A 26027-nucleotide genomic window follows, 5' to 3' on the forward strand; every position below is an offset into this window, starting at 1 on the left:
AAAGACTAGGGATATTTGGTTCAATCTGGCCAACTGCATCAAAGTAATTCCTCTATGGCCAGTCCTATTCTGCTCTACCTACGCAAATGCTACTGTGGACACAATGCCAATATAGGGGAAAAGACACGGGAGCGGAGCTACCAGGGTTAGGTCTGGCTACTGACTACAATACAACAAACAAGATATACCTGTGCTCAAATCCCAATAGCTAGTACATGCATTTATCCATCAGGTGCTAAAGGGGTGTAACCACATAGTAACACTAGAAATTCTGAATGACCACCTGCACATTGGTATCTACCCTTTCCAGCAGACTCTGCAATAAAGACTAGGAATATTTGGTTCAATCTGGCCAACTGTGTCAGAGTCTGCTGGAAAGGGTAGATACCAATGTGCAGGGGGTCATTCAGAATCTCTAGCGTTAATATGTGGTTACACCCCTTTAGCACCTGATGGATAAATGCATGTACTAGGTATTGGGATTTGAGCACAGGTATATCTTCTTTGTGAGTCAGTAGCCAGACCTAACCCTGGTAGCTCTCCCCCCTCCTTGGTCTTTTCCCCTATGTTGGCATTGTGTCCACAGTAGCATTTGCGTAGGCAGAGCAGAGTAGGACTGGCCATAGAGGGATTACTTTGATGTAGTTGGCCAGCTTAAACATGTATTGCAATGTGTGTGAACCAAAATATCCCTATTCTTTATTGCAAAGTCTGCTGGAAAGGGTATATACCAGTGTGCAGAGGGTCCTTCAGAATTTCTAGTGGGAGGAATCATACATGGTTGATGTCCATGGAAAGAATCCCCCCTCCCCAGTGTTAAACAAAAAAAATAAAAATTCCTTACAGACATCGAGCCTCTCCGCTGAAAAGACAGACGGACCCTACTCTTCTTTCGGTGGTCATTCTTCCAGGACTGAGAAGCACCCATGTGATGTGAACACCGTTTAGTCCTAGAGCCTGTTTTTTTAGCCTCAATAAAAGTATTCACTTGTGGTCACACACTGAGCGTTTTCATCCAGCTCACCACAAACTGAGCAGAATAACTGTCCGACTTATTTACCTATTTATTTCAGTTTTATTTGCCAAAAACAAGCCAAGCTCAGTTACTGGGTGTGGAAGGCAAAAAAGGTCAGAGGGTGAAAAAGCTCTTTCATGTTCCTGACTGCTAAATAAAAGCTCAATTTTGTTTCGGCTTTGACTTCAGAATCCCCAAAAAATATATACATTATTCCAGCTAGGGTGTTCTTCTAGGGAATTACTCAGAAATGTTTGTTATTTTTAATGGTGTCAGATGTGAGTTATGTAGACTAGTGTATTTTTCTTATTTGGATCCAAGCTATGCTCTCACTAATATTTATCTTGGACAAGGGATCTGGAAAGTCAGCGAGCTGCCTGCATGGAGCACACTGCAAGCGATTGACAACACTTCTTCTATCTTTCTGTCATCACAGCCTGCTGGGAAAAGTCCGTGTTATGGGGGGGAGAACGTCAGATGTCATATACATTGACACATTAGAAGTGGGCACTAAAGCTACCAACTACAAACCCCAGGTCACTAAAGCACATTTTATTTTGGCTTAGGTTTTTAGTAGAATGGGTAAATGTTAAACATACACTTAACTATTGTTTTAAAAAATCCTAGCATGTATTCTTAATTCTGTTTTTAAAAAGAAAAAATCTAGTATGTATTCCTAAAAGTGGAGTTCCAGCCATTTTTATGTTTATTAAAAGTCAGCAGCTACAAAACTGTAGCTGCTGACTTAATAAAAACACACACTTACCTGTCCCAGGGTCCAGCAATGTGCTCACCCGCATGGTCCCTTCTCTTCTTCTGTCCTCCACGATGCCGGCATCTCTACTGTGGGCACCAGATTGTGACAGCTTGCGGCTTCACAGCTTGGTGCCCACTGCGCATGCACGAGTTACGCCGTACCTCCTGATTGGTCCGGCAGTCTCCTGTGAAAGTTCCCGGGAGCGTGCGGCAGAAGGAGGGGGCCGAACTGTCAAACCCACTCCCCCCCCTCTCCCCCAAAAGGTGCCAAATAAGGCAGTGGAGGGTGGGAGAGGAGGCAAATAAGCGGAACCTCCGCTTTTGAGTGAAACTCCGCTTTAACTCAAAAACGTCCCTCCTATTGCTCTCAGCCTCCTCCGAATCTCTTTTCTACTGCTATGATCTAGAGGGTGGCCACGTTGGTTCTCCATGGTACCTCTGTATACAGAAAGTACCCCTCTATTGCTCACTCCCTTAAGTTATGGACAATGGGATTTGTAGTGAGAAGTGAGATGGATAAGGAGAGGTTTGGGAGCTCATGAAAGGCATCACAAAATTGATTACAGGGTCATTTTAGCTAGTAGATTTGTATGGATTATTTTTGGAAAATAGGGATATTGCTTACGGTCAATTTAAAGTTAGTAATTGTGGAGAGTCTCCCTATTGATCTGTGTGGGTGTCACAGTAGAAGTCAGAGGAAAAAAAGAAAAACCAGACTGATGTTCTGACCTCTCGCCACTCCTAAACACTCCTTTACAAATTATTATGCAAATGATATTTTTCTCATTTACCTAAATAATTGATGTAAATAACAGTCAGCATAATTCTCATGTTATCAACTATTAAGAGTACAATTCACATTTTATTGAACAAACCTAATGATAACAGTATTTCTTTTAAACATAAAACACTTCCAATGCATTGTTCCAAATTATTACGCACAGTAAGTTTCAAAACACTTTATAGGTTGTAAAGAACTGAAAATTGTCATTTGTTGTGTTTGCAGCATATTTACTGAAATCAAAAGCTATTTCAATCAAACTTTTAACAACATTTTAACTTTTTAAAAACATTTTAACAGGTCACGTTACATTGTAACATAGGACCCCTTATTTGATAGCAGCTTCACAAGTCTTGCATTCATTGAACTTGTGAGTTTTTGGACAGTTTCTACTTGAATTTGTTTGCAAGATGTCAGAATAGCCTCCCAGAGCTGCTGTTTGGATGTAAACTGCCTCCCACCCTCATAGATCTTTTGCTTGAGGATGCTCCAAAGGTTCTCAATAGGATTGAGGTCAGGAAAGAATGGAGGCCACACCACGACTCTCTCTCCTTTTATCCCCATAGCAGCCATTGATGCAGAGGTATTCTTTGCAGCATGAGATGGTGCATTGTCATGCATGAAGATGATTTTGTTACGGAAAGCATAGTTCTTCCTTCTGTACCAGGGAAGAAAGTGGTCAGTCATAAACTCCACATACTTTGCAGAGGTCATCTTTACACCTTCGGGGACCCTAAAGGGGCCGACCAGCTCTGTTCCCATGATTCCGGCCCCAAACATGACTCCACCACCACCTTGCTGACGTCGCAGCCTTGTTGGAACAGGGTGGCCGTCCAGCAACCATCCACTACTCTATCCATCTGGACCATCCAGGGTTGCACGACACTCATCAGTGAACAGGACTGTGTGAAAATTAGTCTTCATGTATTTTTCTGTCCAATGCAGCCGTTTCTGCTTGTGAGCATTGGTTAGTGGTGGCCGAATAGGTTTATACACAGTAGCAAGACTCTGGAGTCCCACGGACATCAAGGTGTAGAGTCCTCCAGAGGCACCAGCAGCTTCAAATATCTGTTTGCTGCTATGTAATGGTATTTTAGCAGCTGCTCTCTTGATCCGATGCACGGATCTGGCAGAAATCTTCCTCAATGTGCCTTTATCTGCACGAACCCATCTGTGCTCTGAATCAGCCACAAATCTCTTAATAGTGCGATGATCACACTTAAGTTTTCGTGAAATATCTAATGTTTTCATACCACGTCCAAGGCATTGAACTATTTCACTCTTTTCAGCAGCAGAGAGATCCTTTTTCTTCCCCATATTGCTTGAAAATGGTGCTCTGCTTAATAATGTGGAACACCATCCTTTAGTAATTTTTCCTTAAATTGGGCTCACCGGCCAATCAAATTATCACAGGTGTCCGAGATTGTTTTCAGTGATCAAAAAGAGCCCTGACACATAATTTGCATAATAATTTGGAACACGGTGTACATTTGCTTCAACGTTACTATACCTTAAAAGCGCCTACCACTTCAACATGTTTCTTGAGATGTTTTTGATGCTTCAGTGATGCTTTTTTGAAACTTTAATGAAGCCTGGCAAATGCCCCTTGTGTGTTGATTTTCTGTTTGTTTAAAAGGGACCCAGTAGTACCCTGGATGAGTAGTACCTCCACTCAGCAGATGCCCAGCTCATTGGTACCTTCATTCAGCAGAGCCCCTGGTCAGTATTACCCCCAGCTCTCCCGATCCCTCACTCCGTAGTGACCCCCGGCTCTGCTGATCCCCCATTCAGTAGTAACCTCCAGCTCTGCTGATCCCCCTTCAGAAGTAACCCCCAGCTCTGTTGATCCCCTGCTCTGTAGTAACCCTAGTTCAGCTGGAAATCCCACTCAGTAGCAACCCCCAGGTTTGCTGATCTTCCCCTCTCTCTGGTCTCCGCACACTTCCTGCCATATTGTTCCTATGCTGCGCATGACCGGGGGGGGGGACCCCATGCGATTTGGACATTTGCAGTGCAATTTGAGCCCCTTCATTTTGTATAGGCTCAAATTGCATCCCAAAGTTATCAGTTTCTGAAGCATTAGCAAGAGTATGAGTACTCGTGCAAGTACTCAGTACCGGCACCGATACCAGTATTGGTACAACCCTAGTTTAATAGTATTTATTGGATTCAGAGAGAAAAGATGCATTTCTGGGAGATGTCTTGTGGGTCTATGGCTGGCCAATTCCAGCAGCAAGGTACAGTAAATGATAGGAAAGGGTCAGGGTATTTACAGGATAAAAATGTTGTGTTTTTATTTTCGTGTTTATTAGAAAATGAAAGACCATGAAAACATACAGCAATCTTAGCTTTGAGATCAGAACAGAAAATATACAATATTAAAGTAGAACCGAAAAACTTTTAAAACAGGTAACATCAGTTTTAGGTGGTGCTCGCCTTTAAAAAAAAGGACAACAGTGCAGTACATGATATGCTCTAAAGAAGAGGCAGATATTGGCTGCCTTTGGAGTTCTAAACCAGTAGCTCTCTCTATTCTTATAGGTGGCAACGCTTGCATGTCTAGACCCCACTACATTCACATGTTGCAGCCAGTTTGGGCCAGCCATGCTCTATAGCTTACAGCTTGCAGAATGCACATAAAATAGCTTTTTCATTTTAGGTTCTAAAGGTCTCTCTTTGCCAAGATATTTTTTTTTCAGTTCCCTAGATGTAAGGTCATTTTGGTCAAGGTATTTACTGCACTGTATTCAGGAAAAACAAATCAAGAGTGCACCCTGTGTCTAGGAAGTGGTACAGAGCACCACCTAGAATTCAACCTCCTGGCTGGTCCCTTGAAAAAGGGGGGATGGCTACTCTTAAGAGCTGTAATTCCTAAACCCTTCCTCCAATTTGGATGTACATACCCTTAAATTATACCCGAGTGTGCATTTTCAGCCCATATCCATTATAGAACTATAGCTTGAATATGTTTTGGTCAATACCTGAAAAAAAACTAAAAAAAATTGTGCCTGTGTCCAAATATATATGGGCCCAACTGTAGGTCCTGCTCTGCCTTTCAGGGAACGTGAGGATTACCAATTACAACCACAGTAACCCTCTTCCTCAATGTGCGTCATGATGGCACTGCACAGGGTGACAACGCTGTAGTGAATTCAGTGCAGGCAAAATAGCATGTTCACCCTGCAGAGAAAGTGCCATGGAGTGGTAGAATCACCAGGTATTTAATAAGGTTTAACAAAATTAAATATGGCAAATCAATGTAATAATTATGCAAGTTTTACACGCTGAATGTTACCAGTTTCCTTTAGTTGTACTTTAATGCACAAGTCTTTTGTGTGTGGTCTGAAAATATTACGATTTAAATTTAGATGTACATACACCTACATGCTAGGATTAGGGATTTAGAAAGTTGAAATCCCCGAAACATAACCAGCAATGAACTGGATATCTTATGTGAGGAATGAAACAGACTGGAATTCCCAGGGAAACTGGAGTAGTCATTATTTGCTTACAAGGAGATATCCGATTCCAATCATATACCAACAGATTATGAAAAACAAAGAACAATTAAGTGTCAGAAGAAAACCATAGCATAAGCAATAAAGATAAAAATGTAGGATTAGAGCACTAAAGGCAAAACTGAAAAAGAAAGCAAATGCTGCACAAAACACAATCATGTGACCTAAGGAAGCACATTTGATTGCTGCTGAACCTGGCTGCATCAAATTATAATGGCTATACACAAGTAGAATTTTTCTTGAAAATTTTCAATTTGTTTTTGACTGCAGTGATGAGAAAATTCAAAAAGGAGAAAGATAGAAAATGTTCCCAACGAACAAATTTCTAACAGTGAATGTGGTTTTTGATCGGAAAAATATGTTCACTTCAAAAGTCAAATATAAAAAGCAAACACTTTTTTTTTGTTATCGAATGTAATGATGCGAATATTTGCATAAATGTTTGTAGGAACATTATTTCAAAAATCTATTAGTGTATGGATATCAGTACATGAAACTCAGATTACAACCGCAGTGGCTTAGTGGTTGCAGCACTAGGTTCATCAATTTGAATCCCAATCATGACACTACCTTCATAGAGTTTGCATGTCCTCCCTGTGCTTCCGTAGGTTTCCTTCAGGTACATTGGTTTCCTCCCACACTACAAAGATATGCTGGTGGGATAAATAGCCCGTCTCAACTGGCCCTATTATGTCTATGTATGCAGGCATGCATATTATATAGGGATCTTAAATTGTGAGATCCTCAAGGGCTGGAGCTGCTGTGAATGTACAATATATAAATCGTCCATATCACCCATTGAAAAGGGGTCGAGAACAGACTAAAAATTCTGAAAATTTTGGAAGATCAGTCAATTCACACAAACTTTCTTCCCCACTTCCAAAACAAGGGATGAAATCAATATTAGGAATGTTTATTAATCTGAAAAGCTCAATTATTATAAAATACAGAAAAACTTTATTTGAAAGGGTAACCTCACTTTTGCTGAGAAAAAACATAGCAATTAAAATAAAATAATATAGCATATACAACTGCGACACAGGTCATTATGTAATTGAATGTTATTAAAATTATCTTTCCTTTTCAACCTGCAGAGCTGTCATTTTATGAAAAGTGCAATGCAATATGTTTACTTGGAGGTGTTCTGTATACAAAAGGTATACAGAACACCCCCAGAAATGTCATTTCATTCTTCTCGATTGGCACACAGATTTTCCCAGAAGTCAGATTTTTGGCATCCCCTGCAACCAAAATATCATGTTTGGGGAGATATTCCCAAAGGGAAATCAAGTCTAAAAAGGATGCAGGCCATGACAATTTCCTTATGAAAACACTGCAGATGCAGCAGCTGGTTGACAATTATAAAATCACTGAGATACAGAAATCCCTGCAATGTACAAAAGATCACCCAGAGGGGAATTTTTTTTTTCTTCAACAAAAGTGGAGTTACTCTTTAAAAAATGGTTGTTTCTCACCCCTAAATAAGTCTAAATTATCACAAACAACCCAACCAAGGCTAGAGCTACACATTTGTTTCAATAATTACTAAAATCGCTAGCTATTAACAGCCTGAGATAGAGATTGCTAAACAGGTGAAACAAATGGATCCTTACAGCGCAAGCTGCACAAAGCAGTATGTAGCAGAATATATACATAACTGGAGCACACTGTATTCATACTAGCTGCTACTACAGGTTACTTGCGCAGACCAATAGAAAGCCATTTGCTCCACCTATTTAGCAAGCCAGCTACGCCTTGAAAATACTAGCAATTTTATAGAGAAGCAGACTAATGACCATGTGTTGAATTTGAAATGCTCTTGCTTAGGTGGAAATAAGTGTCAGAAATACCACCATCTTTTAGGACTTAGGTTTCAACAGCCATGCTGTTAAAAGAGAAGCCAGCTGTTAGTCCAGGCATCTGGGTGGATCCCAACCATTTGGTCTGGATCTTTTCAGAGCCTGGACTGGCTCTGTGATGTCAACTAACCAGCAGGTGTTAGCCAGCTTTCGGTAGAAAACTAGTTTATTGGAGTACAGAACAAACTGCACTCCTATGATCCTCCAGAGATGTATAGCCAAAATCACTTTGGCTATACTTCTCCTTTAAGACCAACAACTGAGAAGCAGGATGGAATAGAGGGCCTTGGGGCAGCAAGTGTGGCCTGTTTGAAAGAGGCCAAAGCTCATTCACTGGAAATATAAGTCTGTTTGCCACTTTCTTCTAGGTGGATTTGGCAAGATGAGAATCACAGACACACTTTCCATCTCTTTCTTGCGCAAAAGTCGAGGAAGATCTTTACCAGAGAGAAGAAAGAAATCAGTTTGAATTAAGTCCAAGGAATCACCAGAGAATCTACTGGGAAGGATAGAGGAACCCTGTTCTTGGCTAGATTTTTGTTGAACCTGGAGGCCAGATTATCCACATCTATGTTTCCCACTTTTGACAGAGATCTTGAAAGATCTCAGGGTGTAGAGAGAACTCCCCTGGGTCTAGCATTTGCAGCTTAGCAAGTCTGCCTGCCTATCGTCCACTTCAGGGAACTGGACTGCTGAGAGAGCTGGATTGTAAGTTTCCACACATAAGAAAATCAGACTTGTTTCTCCTAGAGCAGCTTGATTTCTGGTGCCCCCTTGATGGTTTATATAGCACAGTGCTATGGCATGGTGCCCATGTACCCTGTTCCCTGACTGAGTGACCTTGCAGAAGTGAGATCCAGTGTTGTTGAAGTAATATGACAGTTCTCAGTACCAGAATGTTGAGGAATTTCAACTCCTTTGGGGACCATGTCCCTTAGACAGTTGGTGTTGTACACTTCGTACCAGCCCATAAGGCTGGCATCTATGGTTTGGACCTTCCCAAGGGCAGGAATGGAGATCCACCATATCAGGGCTAAATTTGTCTGATAGAAAAGAAGCAGTGGGCGATCCAGGGACTATTTGCTTGCTTCACATTCAGAATGTTGGATTAAAGAGATCTGGAGTGAAACTGGGCAAAAAGAACTGCCTCATAGCTATCATTACGCTTAGAGGCTTCATGCAGAAAAGAACTGAGGAAAGCGGTTTTGACCTGAGGGACATTATTAGGGAAGCCGCCTTCTCCTGAGCAAGGAAAATGTGCACTTGGGCAATGTTCAAGATTAAACACAGGTACTCCTGACAGTTTGAAGCCTGGAGAGCAGAAATAAATGCTTTTGGTTTGCAGAAGAGCCAACAGAGGGTCAAGCACTTTAGTGAACACTCGGGTGAGAGAGGAGAGCCCAAATGGTAGTACTTCAAATTATTGGTCACCAGCAAAATGCAGAAAGAACTAAATGAGGGGGAAGGCAGAGATGTGTAGATAGACATCTATGTCTACAGGTGCCAATTCCTCTTGCTGAGAGAAGTAATGACAGATCTCACTGACTCCATTTGAAATTTTGGTACAGAAAGAAATCTGTTAAACGATTTTAAGTCCAGTATTGGGTTGATGCCCCATTTGGTTTTGGGATAGTTTGAGTAGAAACCCAGAAACTCTTCCTCTCAATTAACTGGTACAACCACACCATGGGGTAGAGTTACTAAAACTGGTGCACACAGAATCTGGTGTAGCTGTGAAAAATAACCAGTTTCTAACTTCAACTTGTTCAATTAAGCTTTGACAATAAAACCTGGAAGCGGATTGGTTTCACTGCAGAGCTGCACCAGATTTCACACACTCCAGTTGTAGTAAATCTACCCACATGTGTGTCGGATGTTGGTTATTAAATCTACCTTTTGGGCTGGCTTGGTGGGCCAGGATTTGCAAAGAAAGGAAGTGTTGGGCATGGGTGATGAGGCTGATGCCTGGTGAAAAGGCAGGTTCAGAAGCCCAAAGCTTTTAGCCACAAAATTTATAGGCACAGAGATAAAAATGTTCTAAAGACTTGGCAAGTTATATCATCTAGAGCAGGGTTTCTCAACCTTTTTTCAGTCAATGCACCCTTTAAAGTTATGAACAATCTTGAGGCACCCTTTAAAATTATGGACAGTCTCAAGGCACCCCATTCTAAAATGTAAAAAAAAAAAAAAAAAAAAAAAAAACTATTCTAGTTTCATGTAGGACACCCAATGTTAGAGGGGATTTATTCTTCCAATGCAAATACACTTTTGCACACCAATACTGAATAGTATTCCAAGGTTTCTCTTCTCCAGTTTCTCTCTATCACTGAGTTAATTTGACCCCATTACTGACAGAGGGGGCAGGGAAGGGTCAAACAAGGATGCCATGCAGGGGACCGATATTCTCCAGATCAATTGATGGTTTTATAGGTTGTTAGGATGCTAGTGGCTATGAGGTTGTAATGGTGCACAATGAAAACCTGTGGCTTCGTGAAACTAAAAGGCAGGCTTGAACTAACGCTTGCTTTTATACAGTTTTGGGGCAATTTATGGGCATTTTGCCAAGGCACCCCGAAGGAGACTTCAAGGCACCTTGGTTAAAAAAGGCTGATCTAGAGTATCAACACAAACAATAAGGCTGAGGACATCAGCTGCAAACATTCTAGGAAAGCAGTGTCACAGGTTCCTGGTGTGTTTCATTTGCTTCATCCAATAGTCTGAAAATCAGACATGGTAGCAATTATAAAGGCCTTTAAGGGGGGTTCAAAATACCTATTAACAGAATCCTTAAAAGAGAGAACATATCCAATAGAAACTGTAAAGTGTTTATCGAGAACTGAAATGGCAGCATCCACTGCTGGAATAACCCACTTTGAAAAGTCATTTTTCCTAGGATAAATCTCAGCAAAACATTGAGTGAAAACCCTCATAGGATTGAGACAGTCACAGTGTACAATCTGTGAATGTATGGGAGAAGACTTTTTCAACTTACCCATTTCTTTTCGGTATATAGTAGGATGGTTAATATTCCCCTTTAAGTAACAGTGCTGCTGCTTGGAAACTGCCCCAGGGTTGTCACATTGTCACTCTCCAAATGAAGCTTACACAAGGACCAAGAGCATACACAGGACATCCTTCCCTTGCTCCCAGCATTTGAATGAAGAGATGGAAGTGTAAAGGAAAAGTGAGTATGTGCAGCCATTTGAGAGGGGGGAGGGGGATTAAAGCAATCCTCCGGCTCTGCCTTCCATTAGAAAAGGAAAAGGTGCAATTAAAGGGAGCTATTTAGAAGTAGGAAAAGCTGAAGGTAGGGTGGTCTCAATCTCAAACTATAAAAGGATAAGTTGACTTTGGCATACAAATATTTACCTGCATATATCTTTGGATGGACAAATCATTTAATTTTTCAATGAATGTACAACTTCTGCTTGTGATTTTTTTTTCCATCATAAGGCCCAGATTAGTGACAGATATTCTTTAAAGCAGCATTTTTCAAAACAATCCTTTGTAAAGCTACTATAATAAAACTAACTACAACAAAGGCAACAAAAGAAAAGATTAGGATTTGAGATGGGTGTGCCAACATCCTCATTCCAGCATCTCGCCATGTTTGCATTTGAGTTAATGAAGGAAAGACATTCCATCTCTTCACATCACAACGAAACCACTATAAAATTATATCTTTTTGTTATGAATATATATGCAGAATGTACAACAATGTAGACTAACAAGTGTGTCAAGTAGGTGTGTCAGTAATAGCTATTATTATACATTCTCTATTGGGAGCATCTATGACACGTGCAAAACACACATCATAAATGTTCATGTATCACCATGGGTTAAACTTACTGCACAATGTCAACAGAAGGATGGATTTAGCAATATTATTATTATTATACAGTATTTATAAAGCGCCAATAGTTCGCTCAGCGCTGTACATTACAAAGGGGGACAGAACATGTGACAGAACAATACCAATACAATGCAAAACAAGAGGGGATTGAGGGCCCTGCTCTTTCGAGCTTACAATCTAGGAGGGAGGGGATGGTGGCACAGGAGGAGATAGCTGTGGGGGATGGAGTGGTAGGAAGAGTGGAGGAGGTCGGTCAAGTTAGCAGGGGGTGGGGTAGGCTTCCCTGAAGAGATGGGTTTTCAGGGTGCGCCTAAAGGAGAGTAGGTGATAATCTGATGGGTTGGGGCAGGGAGTTCCAGAGGATGGGTGACACCCTGGAGAAGTCCTGGAGGCGGGCATGGGAGGAGGAGACCAGGGAACTAGAGAGAAGGAGGTCTTGTGAGGAGCGGAGTGTGCGTGTTGGGCGGTACTTGGATATTAGGTCAGTGATGTAGTTCGGGGCAGTATGGTGGACGGCTTTGTACGTCAGTGTTAGGATTTTGAATTTGATCCGTTGCGCAATCGGAAGCCAGTGGAGGGATTGGCAGAGGGGGGTGGCGGAAACGGAGCGGTTGGAAAGGTGAAGGAGTCTGGCAGCCGTATTCAGGATCGACTGAAGTGGGGATAGCCAGCGGCGAGGCAGGCCAGTGAGGAGGGAGTTGCAGTAGTCGAGTCGTGATACGATGAGGGAGTGGATGAGCTGTTTAGTGGTTTCTGGGGTTAGGAACGCACGTATTTTGGCGATGTTGCGGAGAAGAAGCAATAGTATAACTATGAGGGATGAAACAGTCCTATGATGTCACAGAAACTGAATATATTTGCTTCTGCTCTAAGGTAAACCTTTTGCCCTGTAAGGCCACAGAACAGGTATCCTTTAAACTTGAAATTGATATAATTTCTCTGCAGCCAGATAACAAGCCACATATATCATAGATGGGTCTTCTTCTTGAACGCTGTGCTGTACAACTTCATCAATTATAGCTGCTAGATTACCAATCGACTTTCATAGTACCCTAAATCTGACTGATGATGTGGAGTAACACCACTGAAATTAGCACTGATAAGTATGTCTGAGGCTTGGATCACACTGCTTTGACTTGGGATCCGACTTGTGAGACCCCAAGTCACCATGTTAATCAAAAAGAGCAGTCTTAATTAGCACTGCTGAAATAATTACAACCTTAGAAAAAAAAAGGTTCCTGTACTACTTCAAAAGTGACTTCTATCCGACTTGTGCCCATAGACTTTAATGGAAGCCGTCACCAAGTCAGATTCTCATCTATATTGATGCGATTTAAATTCGATACCTTTTTCTTTTCTTTTTTGCGAATTGGAAAATAACCTTTTTTTCATTAAATTTTGTTTTAGTTTAACTCATTGAATTTCTAATGAAATCCTAATTTTCAGAAGAAATGGAATTCAAATTGGTCAAAAATTGATTAACAGGTCTGAATTCTGTGTAAAGAATAGCTGGTTGCGAAGGAGCAGGCCGAGAAGCAGGCCACAGTGTTCTTAACAACCAATGGCTCATCAGCTGTCAGCAGGTTTCCTGCTGACAGCTGAATGTAAATAAAAGGATGCCGGCAATTACATTTTTTTTTTAAACTGTGTGGTGGCCCTGCCCCCCCCCCCATCTATACTAGGCCCTTTGCGTCTGATATGGATATTAAGGGGAAAATCACGGCAAAAAAAAACCCACTATAGGGTCCCCCCCATAATTTGTACCAGACCCTTACTAAAGTATGAGGCCCAGCCAGTCAGTAAAGGGGGGAGGGGGTAACGAGCAAGCGCCCCCCTCCTGAACCATACCAGGCCAAGTGCCCTCAACATGAGGGGGTGCTTTTTGCCCCCCCTCTCCAAATCACTTTTTCACCATGTTGATGGGGACAAGGGCCTCTTCCCCACAACCCTGGGCTGTGGAGGTCTGCGGGGGGTGACTTATCAGAATCTGGAAGCCCCCTTTAACAAGGAGACCCCCAGATCCCAGACTCCCTACTCCTTATGTATAGGGAGGGGACCCATACAAAGTTTTTTCTTTTTTAATTGCCTTTTATTTACATTCAGCTGTCAGTGGGAAACACAATGACAGCTGAGCAGTCCTTGGTTGTTTAGGACACGGAGTCGGGCTTGACGGGCCGGTCCTTAGCAACCAGCTATTCTTTACACAGAATTCTAATCGGTTAATCAATTTTCGACCAATTCGAATTCCATTCTTTCCGAAAATAAGGATCTCATTAGAAATCAATAAATGAAACAAACTTTAACGAAAAAACTGATATTTTCCAATTGGTCAAAAAAAAACAAAAATGTAGCAAAGCCGTATGGCAAAGTCACGTATCAAGTTGTACTCAAGTCGCATCAACTGACCAACATAACTAGCAAAGTCGAACTTCCAGGTCGCAGTAGTGTGAACCGAGCCTAAATGTTTTTACACATTTTCTTCCAGGATTCACACCTGTGCAAATGTTGTGAATCTTTTTATGGGAACATTTATAAATGGACCCCATGGAGTCTCCTTAAATACATAACATACAGTATCAGTCATTGGGAGTATGAGGCTGCCACTGCAGTCTTCTCTTTAAAATTGCCCGGCTGTATCTAATATTTTTAAATCACAGACCCAGAACCAGCATGCTTTAAAAAAGTGCAAAATGTCAGCCCTTTTTTTTTCTGTACTTGTTCCAGGTCAGCTACTCAAGCCAAAGTATCAACATGAGTCAGGGAACTAGCATTCCTAAAAGAGAGGTCATTAATGGCAGCCCTCCATGATCCTGTCAGGACAGTGTCCCTTTAAGCTAGAACAATGAGCGTTTAGTAGGTGTGCTTATGAATATTTCACCTGCAAGACAAACAAGCAAGCAAGAAGGGTTCTCAGAATATCAAGCTGATGAAACTGCATCAAGCACCCAAGTCAAAGCTCCCTGCCAACCAAGTGGAAGCACAGGATCCCCTGAACAACAGACTCCACAACATCTATGTATACAAAGTATTTTGTTAGATTAACAAATTTTCAAATATTACATAAAATTCAGGGGAGCCCAGACCTTTAAAAATGTGCCTCAACCTAAACAAGTTAAACTAATTGTGTTTCAAATGTATGAAGTGGTAGCATAAAAGGTAGCTGTAAAAATAGACCATGTTGCCATAACACTTCCATTCCACATGCTTTTAGAAGCATAAACAATCGTTTAGAATTTCAACTTGAAATTACTTTCTCTTGCTGTACATTTATTGTATTACGCACATCTTAGTTTTTGACTCTATTCTGTTTATATTGCAATGTTTTAAGAAGTCTTAAGGCAAAAAAGAAAAACCTGTTTTCTAGTTGTTATGATTGCCACTACCTACCCGATACGGATGATAGCAATAGATCGGGGCCCAGCTAGGGTCCTCTTGGACAACTTACATTCTGATGAAGGGATTATGTAAAAAGCACAGAATAGGCACAACAGTCCACAATCTGGACAGAAAGAAAAAATCCATAAATCACACTGAAACATAGAAAAGTGATGGCAGAAAAAAAAAGACCGAGTGGTCCATCGAGTCTACCCCTTTTTTTTTTGTTTGGTTGCTTGTTTTGATTTTTTTTTTTTTTTTTAATTACATTAACTTTTTTGTCCGAGTATAGATCTATGTTTGTCTCAAGCATGTTTGAAGCCATTCACTGTTGACTGGCTCACTACCTCTGCTGGAAGTCTATTCCAAGCATCAACTACACTGGCAAAGGTTTTGTTTGAATAGGAACACAATACTCTCAGAGTAGAATAAAATGGCTATGTCTGGGTGTGTGTTCTATATAAGTGCCTTGCATGCAACGTTGGCTATTCCACAAGAGTGATGCTTTTCCATCACTATACTGACAGTCCTAGCACCAGGCAATGAACAGTTTTACTTGAGTTCCAACTGGGGAAAGGAAAGCATGCTGGCTCTCAGCATTCTTGCGCCTACCAGTAAAAGCTGTTCTTCTCTTGGCATTCAATCTTGGTTGTATTAATGCCGGTTTGGCTGCTATATAAGCTATATAGCTCACCGATTGACAAGTGGTGAAATTGTGAGACCTATATTTGACATTATGACACTGACCCAGGTCCTATATGCGAATCATAAATTATAATTTGAAGAGAATCTTGCCGTTTTCTGTATCGTTCCAATTTTTTTTTTCTAGTATATGTGCTGCCGAAGCAAGCACTGAATCTTGCTGTTTTAATACCAGGTTGAGAATGAGCATCCCACAGAGGGCATCCAGGTAATCAATGAAGTGAGGAAGAGTATAGAATCTCCAGCAGGTTTTGATGTATTCCAGTTCAGAAATCAACTGGGAGATCTTAAATTTTTTTTTATCTCTGTATATTTGTATGATTCATATGATTCATCAAGCTATAGACCTTAAAGTGATTGTAAACCCTCAGCTTGTAAATGACCCATTTGGTTTAAAATCGCAATGAAAGGCAAACCATTTATATATACATATAAAACAATTTTAAACACTTTTGTTTTCTTGGATAGAAGTGATCACATGCCCTATGTTCTCAGGTGCACAAGAGCTAGGGAGGAGAAACAGCAGTGCACTGATCTTCAAAATAGATGGCTGTGCAGTGGGGAGGGGGAGGGGGGGGGGGGGGTTTCAGGACAAGTCTGATCCTTAGAGGAGAGAAGACTGAGGTCCCAGCACAGCTCTCATGCCTAGTGTAGTCAGTTTTTAATAGGAAAGCAGAGAGACTGGCTGGAACACCAGAGATTTCACACAAATGAAGCAAAGCAAAGAGAACAGGATACTTTTCATACAGGTACAGCAGGCACGTGGGTTTAAATACTTTTTAAGTTCCTGGGTCCTGCAATGAAGTGAAGTTTTATGGTCAAAATCCAAATTCCATACATAGGAGGTATCACCAGCACACCATTAGGCCTGGTACACACAAATGCATTTTTCAGTGCTTTTTGCAGAAACGCACTACAGTCCATTTAACAGTTTCCTATGGGTCACATTTACATATATGCATTTTCAGCAGCTGTGTTTTTGGAAAGGCTTAAAGGAATTTATTAAAATGCAAAATGGACTTCAATGAAGATGCTGCAGAAAATGCATATAGTGCATTTTTGCCACGTTTTGCGGTTTCTTTTTTTTTTTTTTTTTTTTTTTTAAATCTGCCCAACAAGAAATTGGCCAAAGAAAAGAAAAAAAAAAAAAAAAAAACCTGTAAACAAATGACACATAAACAAATGAAAAATGCGTCAAACATTTGTGCAAAAACTGATCAAATGCAAACTGCATTGGTGCAAAACAGGCCTTAACGAGAGCTATAGGCAAAACATTTGTCCTATAGTAGGAAAAATTATTTGCTAATAATTCTGGTCAATGTTGTGCCAATGATACTTCTATGTATGGACTTTTCATTCCTGGGACACAAGTAATGAGGGGACAGGGGTCACCAGGAAATGAAAGAACAAGTGGCAATAAAACCCTAAAAGGTTCCTGTAGCAAGCGTACACATTTAGATGGACGCGGTTCAACCATTTTGGCTTCAACCTCCATCTTGGCAAAGGGGTTAACCATCCTGACAAACATATTTCCCCCTCATTCTCCCCCTTCCCTCTCTGAGAGTCACAGCAACATTTGGCCAGTGTATGTGTGTGTGTTAGGAGTGTCACAGGGGGCCAGAGCCCAGCAGGGGGCTAGGAGCTATAAAGTCCCCAAGAAAGCTGGGGCCTTGCTGTCCAAAGAACCTGTGCCACTTAACACCGCGTAAAAAGATAACGCAGCCTTCCCAGGAGTTCAAAAGACATTGAACCAGATAACCTTTTTAAAAATCCATTTTTTCCCTATGTCTCTTATCTTGGAATATGAGAGACGTACATAAAAACCAGGCATATCGTCAGATTGGCCAAGAGGAGACAAACATTTTGATAGGTCACTCTCCGTGGTTGGAATACATAGGAAAGCAGAAAAGTAGATCTCGTGAACCATTCAGTGTAGAATTTCATATTTAATATCTAATCAATCCTCAGACGTGTCTGTATAATAGTCTACTCGCAGGTGGAGTGTCACTTATGCATATGGAAAGTTATGAGCCAAAGTATGAACTATAAGATTTTGGCTCTTGTTTAGGTCTACACCCAGACGATCCCTCCCTAAATTGGGTATTGGTCCTTGACTTCAGAGACAACCCCTGCTGAGGAACTACAAATTGGGTTGTCAGGCCTAAGAAAAGAGTTGAAGAATTCTCCCGTTGACCATCGAAACAGAGGGAGATCAAAGCACCCTTCTGCTCTGAAACTTGATCTGCTTAAATCCAAGGCTTAATGGCAAGTACTTTAACCTTCTTCTATTATCTCTATGCTGTGCTGTTGTTCTCTGTATATTTATATATATATATTGGTTACATCTTTTTCATGTAAATATTTTTATTGCACCCGTTTGACCATTTAGTAATAAATCTTTCCGTCTGAAAGTGTTGAACTGTTTCTATAGCTCTTTATTGCAATTTACGAATTCCTGCCTCTAAAAAGAGCACTACTGTGTTTGTTTAACCCTCTGTATAACCGGCCTGCAGTGACAGTGTTATACAGATGATTACTTCAAGCATTATAGTGTTATAGCTGATATTGCCGAGTTTCCTCTTTCTCTGTACAAAAAGGAGGTGGTGGCAGTGTGAAGGGTTAATTGCGTAATTAACCTGACCCAGTAACAATCGCTCTGGCTGCCGGTACATAGATTGTGGTCCAATTAGCTGGAAAATCGGTGTGCAGGGTGCAGCTGGGTGTGGCATGGTTACGCACGTGACATCGCGGTTTCAGATTGGCCAGTCCTTCGGTCACGAGTGTGGTGAGAAGGTCAGGGGTCTGACGCAGCGTTCGCCACATATTGGTGACAACGATCGTGGGATCGTCACATATTGGTGACAACGATCGTGGGATCGTCACATATTGGTGGCAGCGATCTTGCGTCCGACACAGTTCCTACACCATACACAAAAACACACACACCAACAGGCTGCAACAATCAGCCACTGATTGTGCCCAAAAAGCTGCCTCATTGTATATACCTAAAGTCCATTCCTCTGATATTTTACTTGCATATTAGGCACTGATCAAGGGAGTATCCTCAAGTTCAAAGTTGGCTTTGAATACAAACTCTACTTGAACCATTTTGCGAACAAACTCATTTTGGACAGTGTTAAAATAATACACCAGCAAGTGAAAATACAGACAGCTTTGGGGACCAAATATATATCACAAGATGCAGCGCTATAAACTATAACATATATGCATGAATCAAAAAATCAGTCATAAATGACTGAACAGTTGAAAGTTCATATAATAGGTGACTTTAGTGCTCTCTTCTACTTTATATCCTCCTGGTGGTCAGGCGTTTGTGCAAAATAGTGCTGAAGGGGTGCACACTCACCAGAACGCACAGGTATATGAGCGTTTAGTATAGATTCCCCTTTAGGATCATCGACTGGACACGATGTGATATTAGGACCACCACTTTCCAGAACTCCTAGATGTTCCTGTAAATTCCCTTGTTGGGTGACCTGCGGACTTCTCCTTAGGATCGGTATACGATTCGTACCCCGCAAAGAGATGGGTGACTAGAATGGGTACTCCCCAAGGGAGTCAGAACAAAACGCATCCATAGTGTAGTAGGTCATTTAAAAAATTTATTAAAAGCTCAACAATCCGTGTACACGGTGGTATATAAACAATATGGACTAACCGTCCAGTGATAAAGATGACCGCCGGAGCTCCACGATGCTCCGGCGGTATGACGTCACGGCGTTCCTGGCTCCTCCTACGCGTTTCGTGCACACGCACGTCGTCTGGGGGGATATGCCACTTAAGAAATATCTCCTACTTCCGGCTCCACTACACCGGAAACTCCTCGCATCACCAGGTGATGCGAGGAGTTTCCGGTGTAGTGGAGCCGGAAGTAGGAGATATTTCTTAAGTGGCATATCCCCCCAGACGACGTGCGTGTGCACGAAACGCGTAGGAGGAGCCAGGAACGCCGTGACGTCATACCGCCGGAGCATCGTGGAGCTCCGGCGGTCATCTTTATCACTGGACGGTTAGTCCATATTGTTTATATACCACCGTGTACACGGATTGTTGAGCTTTTAATAAATTTTTTAAATGACCTACTACACTATGGATGCGTTTTGTTCTGACTCCCTTGGGGAGTACCCATTCTAGTCACCCATCTCTTTGCGGGGTACGAATCGTATACCGATCCTAAGGAGAAGTCCGCAGGTCACCCAACAAGGGAATTTACAGGAACATCTAGGAGTTCTGGAAAGTGGTGGTCCTAATATCACATCGTGTCCAGTCGATGATCCTAAAGGGGAATCTATACTAAACGCTCATATACCTGTGCGTTCTGGTGAGTGTGCACCCCTTCAGCACTATTTTGCACAAACGCCTGACCACCAGGAGGATATAAAGTAGAAGAGAGCACTAAAGTCACCTATTATATGAACTTTCAACTGTTCAGTCATTTATGACTGATTTTTTGATTCATGCATATATGTTATAGTTTATAGCGCTGCATCTTGTGATATATATTGTTTTGAGGGTGTATGGTACCTTATGTTCAGCTGCTATTTCATAGATGCGCTCGTATTTATCCTTTTGATTTGGGGACCAAATGCCACCCCCCACCACCAAAAAAAAAAACAAGAAGAAAGAAAAGAAAAAAAAACACAAGTCTTGGCATTTAGTATGGCAAAGAATTTCAGTTGCTATACATAGCACAGTTTCAAATAACTTTCCTACTGAAAGCTATAATAAAAGATAATCTTATGTACAGATCTAAGTCTAAATAAGGAGAGAGTACTGGTATATAGAACCGCTGTAATACCGAGAGAACATTCAAGCAAAGAGTTGTACTCATTTCCTAACTTTTAGGGTTTTTTTTACTTTGAATAACTACATGATTATAATCCAAACAAGAGGTCGCCAAACTACAACCTGTGGGCCACATATGGACTACTCCAAGACTTTATTCGGCCCACAGATAGGGTCAGTGGCATCTCCTCAATGTGCCTGAATTTAGGATAAGGTCAGCAGAGGCTGCCTATGGTCTCCACTTCTGATGTGGGAGGGGGGGAATCTGATGGGGACCCTCAGGTAATACTGATCAAGAACCTGATGTAAGAGAGACTGTAAAAGGAGATTTTTTTCACCCCACAAATATTTGTAAAATTTACACTGTGATCCCTCATACTGATAGGTTTGGAGACCCCTGATCCAGATCGAAGGACTGAACATCAAGTGGCATAGTACATTCTAATGAATAGTGAATGTAAAATGGCACAGAGTACAACCAAATCAGCATTCAACAGATCACAAGCTAGTAACCTACAAAAAAACGAAAAAAAAAAACAAAAACGAATAGTGCAACAAAAAAAACAAAAAAAAACAATACAAACCAGAAAAAAAAAAAATCACTAGGTTTTGAACATACCACTGTTCTCTGCTTATTCGGTAGGTAGACACGAATAGTATTGCTCGCTTTTGAAGGGTCGCCCAGCCTGCCATCATCAGATGCCCGCCTCTGATAGCCAAACTGCTGAACAATAGTTGGGGACATACAGCTAGGTCCATCAAATACAGAGTCCTTCATCCCAAATCCATTGCTGATCTTCATCCATGCTCCTTGAATATGCTCCATTTGTAATCAGTAACCTAAAAAGAATTTGAGAAGGGGAAAATTAATCCTTAGAACATGCATTAAAAAAAGTAGTGGAAAAAAAAAAAAGTTCTAAAGTGCAGAAATTAAATTAGTTAGCTTTTAAATAATACCCGGCTTCCCCAAAGAGCTCCCATTAATCATATTTCCAGTCTTTAAACCGGACCTAAGCTCTGTGTACAGCCTAGACAAAAAAAAATAAAAAATCAATGTGCTCCACAGAAACAGATTGACTTCTTGACCAACACAGGTTCGTGAAGGCACCACAAGGTGAGGTTCCTTCACCACTTTGTAACCTTAGGCACAGTCTGGCTAACTGTAAGAATTTTTATCACTTTATAACTGCATTTTTAAATTACATTGTTCTGTAATGATGATCCAGCAGAAGACGTCTCTGCATAAGGAGTCTTCCCACTATCTAGCATATAGTTATCAAAATCCACAAAAAGGTGAATATCCCCATTCTCAATCAAAGCAAAATGCTCCAGTGACATAGTATCAACCTTGTACGGGAGAGCAAAATATTCTAGAATATTTAAAAGAATAAAAGATTTTGGTATCTTTTGTTAAAACTGAAATCAACCAAACAAACAGCCATATACACTGCTAGAACCCATATGTAAAGTGTTTTAAAGAGCAACTCCACTTTTGTTGAGAAAATAATCCCCTCTGGGCAATCAATGTACATTGCAAGGATTTTAACAACATCTACAAATATATGTTGCGCTCCTAAATACTTCTCAATAAATAATAAATTATTACCATTAAATTAATTCAAATTATGATACAAATAACTAATAAAAGTGTATAAATACCAAAAAATATTTATATCTCCTCCAAATAAATATCAAAATAATTCCACATGAAATACTCCTCTAAAAAAAAAATTTTACCAAGTGCTCATAAATCATCTATTAATGGTAATAATTTAATTATTATTTATTGAGAAGTATTTAGGAGCGCAACATATATTTGTAGATATTTCCAACACAGTTGTAGTTATGTGTTTCATGGTTGCGATCCTCTAGTAATTATCACACCTGTGGCTCGCAAGTTACTCTGATTCATCTAAAGGATTTTAACAAACTGTCATCAATTTCTACCCTTTTCTGCTCTGAAGAAAAGCGGCTTGTTCCATTATGCTTTTTTTGGATACTGATTCTGAATGGGAGGGACTGTTTCATTATTAATCAGTTGATGCACTTTCAGTGTTTTAACTCGGAAAACTGCAAGGTCTGCATCCCTTTAGAAATAAAAAAAAAAAAAAAAAAAAACCCCTTTGGGAGTATCTCACCAAGAGGATGCCCAAAATTTGACTTGCATCTTAGTGCAGACTTCTGGGAAAATCAGTAAGCCAATCTCACAAGCAGGAAATTATTATTATACAGGATTTATATAGCGCCAACAGTTTGTGCAGCTCTTTACAAAATGAAGGTAGACATTACATTTACAATACAATTTGGTACAAGAAGAAACAGGGCCCTGCTCGCTAGAGTTTACAATCTATGAGATGATATTTATAGGGATGTTCTGTAATCCATCTGTGTACAGAAAGCCTCCAAGTTGCCGTCATTAAGCTCTAAATTGATACGCTTTAAAGCATATTTTAACTTCTGCAATAAACTTTGAGAAAACCCCACTATACAGTATGTTCATTATGTGTTCCAGCTTACACACCATGTTTGTTTAGTTTTTTTTCACCTTTTAGATGTTTGAGAGGAGGTGTCATGGCTGACTGCAAGGTTTTTAGAACAATGTTAGAGTAAACCTGTCCCAAGTCTGTCCTCATTAACATACAACACAAGCAGTCTGGCCCCTGCTGACCCTTAGGACAGACAGTGTTCAAATCTGTGAACATGCCCCCTGTGGGTGGGGCGAGATACATCAAAAGCATGGCAGTTGAGGCCATCCATCACATGCTAGTGTTCTTTGACTCCTGAGGATCGGTTTGAGCGGCGTCCGTCCTTACATACACTACCTAGTCTCTGGAGCAACCTAGGACGCTGTCCCTCTCTATTTCTCTGTCGGCAGGCTGATCAGTCTTCTCAATCAGCCTCGAGCGGCGCCAGAAGATTTTAAACAGTGTTCAAATCTAGTTCCAATTCACAATGAAGATACTCCTGCACAGTACACACAGGGATAATTATGGCAAATACAGCTCCCCAACCCCCTCAAAAACAAGGAGAACTACCTAGGATTTTTTCTTGTTAGAGGGTCCAGAATAGAGCATCTATAAAAAAAAAAGTAAGCTGCAATTTAAACAATCTCTTTTTTTAGTTTTTTCTTTTAGTTTTTAAGTTATGCTATGTGAATGGGAACATGTAACAAATTTAAAGTAGGTGTTACCCAACTAGGCTGAAAATGTGGAAATACACTTTAGTCTTTCTATATGCAGCTCACGGTCAGTTTTGGGTACTGTAGTTCTTTGCAGTTTTATAGGCGCACACAATTTTGAGGCCTGGCATTTAGTATCCATGTACACAATGAAATGTCATCTTTCAGATTTTACAAAAAAACTGGGTATTACACTGTATTTGTGTGCACTAAAATCAGAGATTTTAAATATAGATATGATAAACAATGACAAAATGATCGTGTAACATAAAACAAAAATGCAACTGCCACCATTTCATTCCACAAGGTCTCTGCTTTCAGAAAATGCAACTGCCACCATTTCATTCCACAAGGTCTCTGCTTTCAGAAAATGCAACTGCCACCATTTCATTCCACAAGGTCTCTGCTTTCAGAAAATGCAACTGCCACCATTTCATTCCACAAGGTCTCTGCTTTCAGAAAATGCAACTGCCACCATTTCATTCCACAAGGTCTCTGCTTTCAGAAAATGCAACTGCCACCATTTCATTCCACAAGGTCTCTGCTTACAGAAAATGCAACTGCCACCATTTCATTCTACAAGGTCTCTGCTTTCAGAAAATGCAACTGCCACCATTTCATTCCACAAGGTCTCCGATTTCAGAAAATATATAACATGCTTGAAAAAAAGAAAAAAAAAATGAAAAAAAATGGTTCTGGCAATGAAACGGCAAGTCACACTGGCTCCTGGAATTTGTCCAGCCTAGATTTGTGTAGTATTGACATACATGGTGCATGAGCATTTCAGTGACATGCTAAACTGAACCCAACCTTGTCCAAATCCTGCACAAGCCATAACTCTTGAGTGTCAAAAGGAAATAATTACACACCAAGAGTGACAACACTTTCATAGAAACTAAAACATTAACAAGATGTCTAATTCTTTCTACAGCAGCCAAGAACTGTGGAAAGAAAATTTCGGAAGAAAGGTGATGTCATTTTGCACACGTTATTATGTACAGTGCTTTATGCCAAGTCAGCTTGTCAGAGTTCCCTAAACCAAGATATGGTATGAAGTTGGAGCTCAGACACTCACTGACAATCTCCTTATTTTCCTTTTCCCTGATTGCAGAAACAAAAAGAACTTCTAAATGGACATCAAAATAAGTGAACAGATCAGGTTGTTCTTTGCCCTGAAGACCTTTTTCAATGGGACAGAAATAAAAAAAAAAAAAAAAAAAGAAAACTACAATTTGACAGTTGTCACCAGGAGTTGAGGAGAAAAAGCTCCCAAAAGGATACAGACAGTTCTTTTAACGTTTAAAGGCTGGATTGCGATATTTCATTTATACTTTGTTTTGTGTTCACATACTTTGCATCTCTGAAAATTTACACAGCATGGCAAGTTGACAAGTGGTATCACCTGTCATACCTAGCCATTCAAGTCAATGGGACCACACTGCAACCATGAGCCAAATATCGCAGTTGCAGCACGCTAGCCCCGTATTAGTCCCTCTAGAACACCTGACAGCAGCTGCTTAGGAGCACTCTAAAAAGCAAACCATCATGGATCACTTTTCAGGTAATGGGCAATATTGAACTTAGTCGAAAGCATTTACATATTCTTAAAAGCAGTAGTAAACGCTTTAAAAAATAAATAAATAAGCCAAGCCCTCAGCAGGTTAATGCCATAATGTTCTAGTATGCACCAGACACTAGCACATTATGGCAAACTTGCCTTTTACACGGAGCCCTCCAGCGGCACGATGTCACCACTGCAAGCATTTCAATCTTCACCCGGTCCTCCTTAGGAGTTGGAGCTCTGTGACTGTTTAAATGGGTGGCCACAATGGTATCACTCCCATGCATGCACGCGGCAGTCATGATCGCAATACAGCGCTCTCTGCATTCACGCCACACTAAGCGCACTATGTATATGTAGTGACGTATTCAGCTTGAGCCTATGGGAATATCTCTCAAAAGCTTACCTGCAGGAACAATATTTTTCAATTTTTACTACTGCTTTAACAAACAGCAAAATGGCTTTAAAAACCAGCCACCCCTGACTTCTCTAGTTGCTTGTACTGTAAAGTAATTAATCCTCAACAATCTTTACAAAAACTCTAAAGTAAGGTAGTAGTTGGTTTCTAGCAAGCTTATAAGCACCTGGTGTTTATTTAAAAGGAAAACCAGGATAACGAGTTT

At 40.7% G+C, this 26027-nt stretch overlaps 1 protein-coding gene across 3 annotated transcripts in view; it reads right to left on the bottom strand.

Annotated features, from left to right (window-relative positions):
- Window positions 1-26027, bottom strand: part of RAF1 (Raf-1 proto-oncogene, serine/threonine kinase) — a 179303-nt gene that overhangs the window by 76978 nt on the left and 76298 nt on the right. For 2 of the 3 annotated variants that reach the window (XM_089678716.1, XM_089678715.1), the window contains exon 2: window positions 21285-21505. In XM_089678716.1, the coding sequence (XP_089534842.1) occupies window positions 21285-21491 (207 nt within the window). In that variant the 5' untranslated portion in view covers window positions 21492-21505. Of the gene's footprint in view, window positions 1-21284; window positions 21506-26027 lie in introns of those variants that run through there. The other variant, XM_089678718.1, reaches the window with a different exon arrangement.

The sequence above is a fragment of the Staurois parvus genome, unplaced genomic scaffold (assembly GCF_062004578.1).
Source record: "Staurois parvus isolate SC_StPar_1 unplaced genomic scaffold, SC_StPar_1.0 ptg000209l, whole genome shotgun sequence".
NCBI classification, from domain to species: Eukaryota; Metazoa; Chordata; class Amphibia; order Anura; family Ranidae; genus Staurois; species Staurois parvus.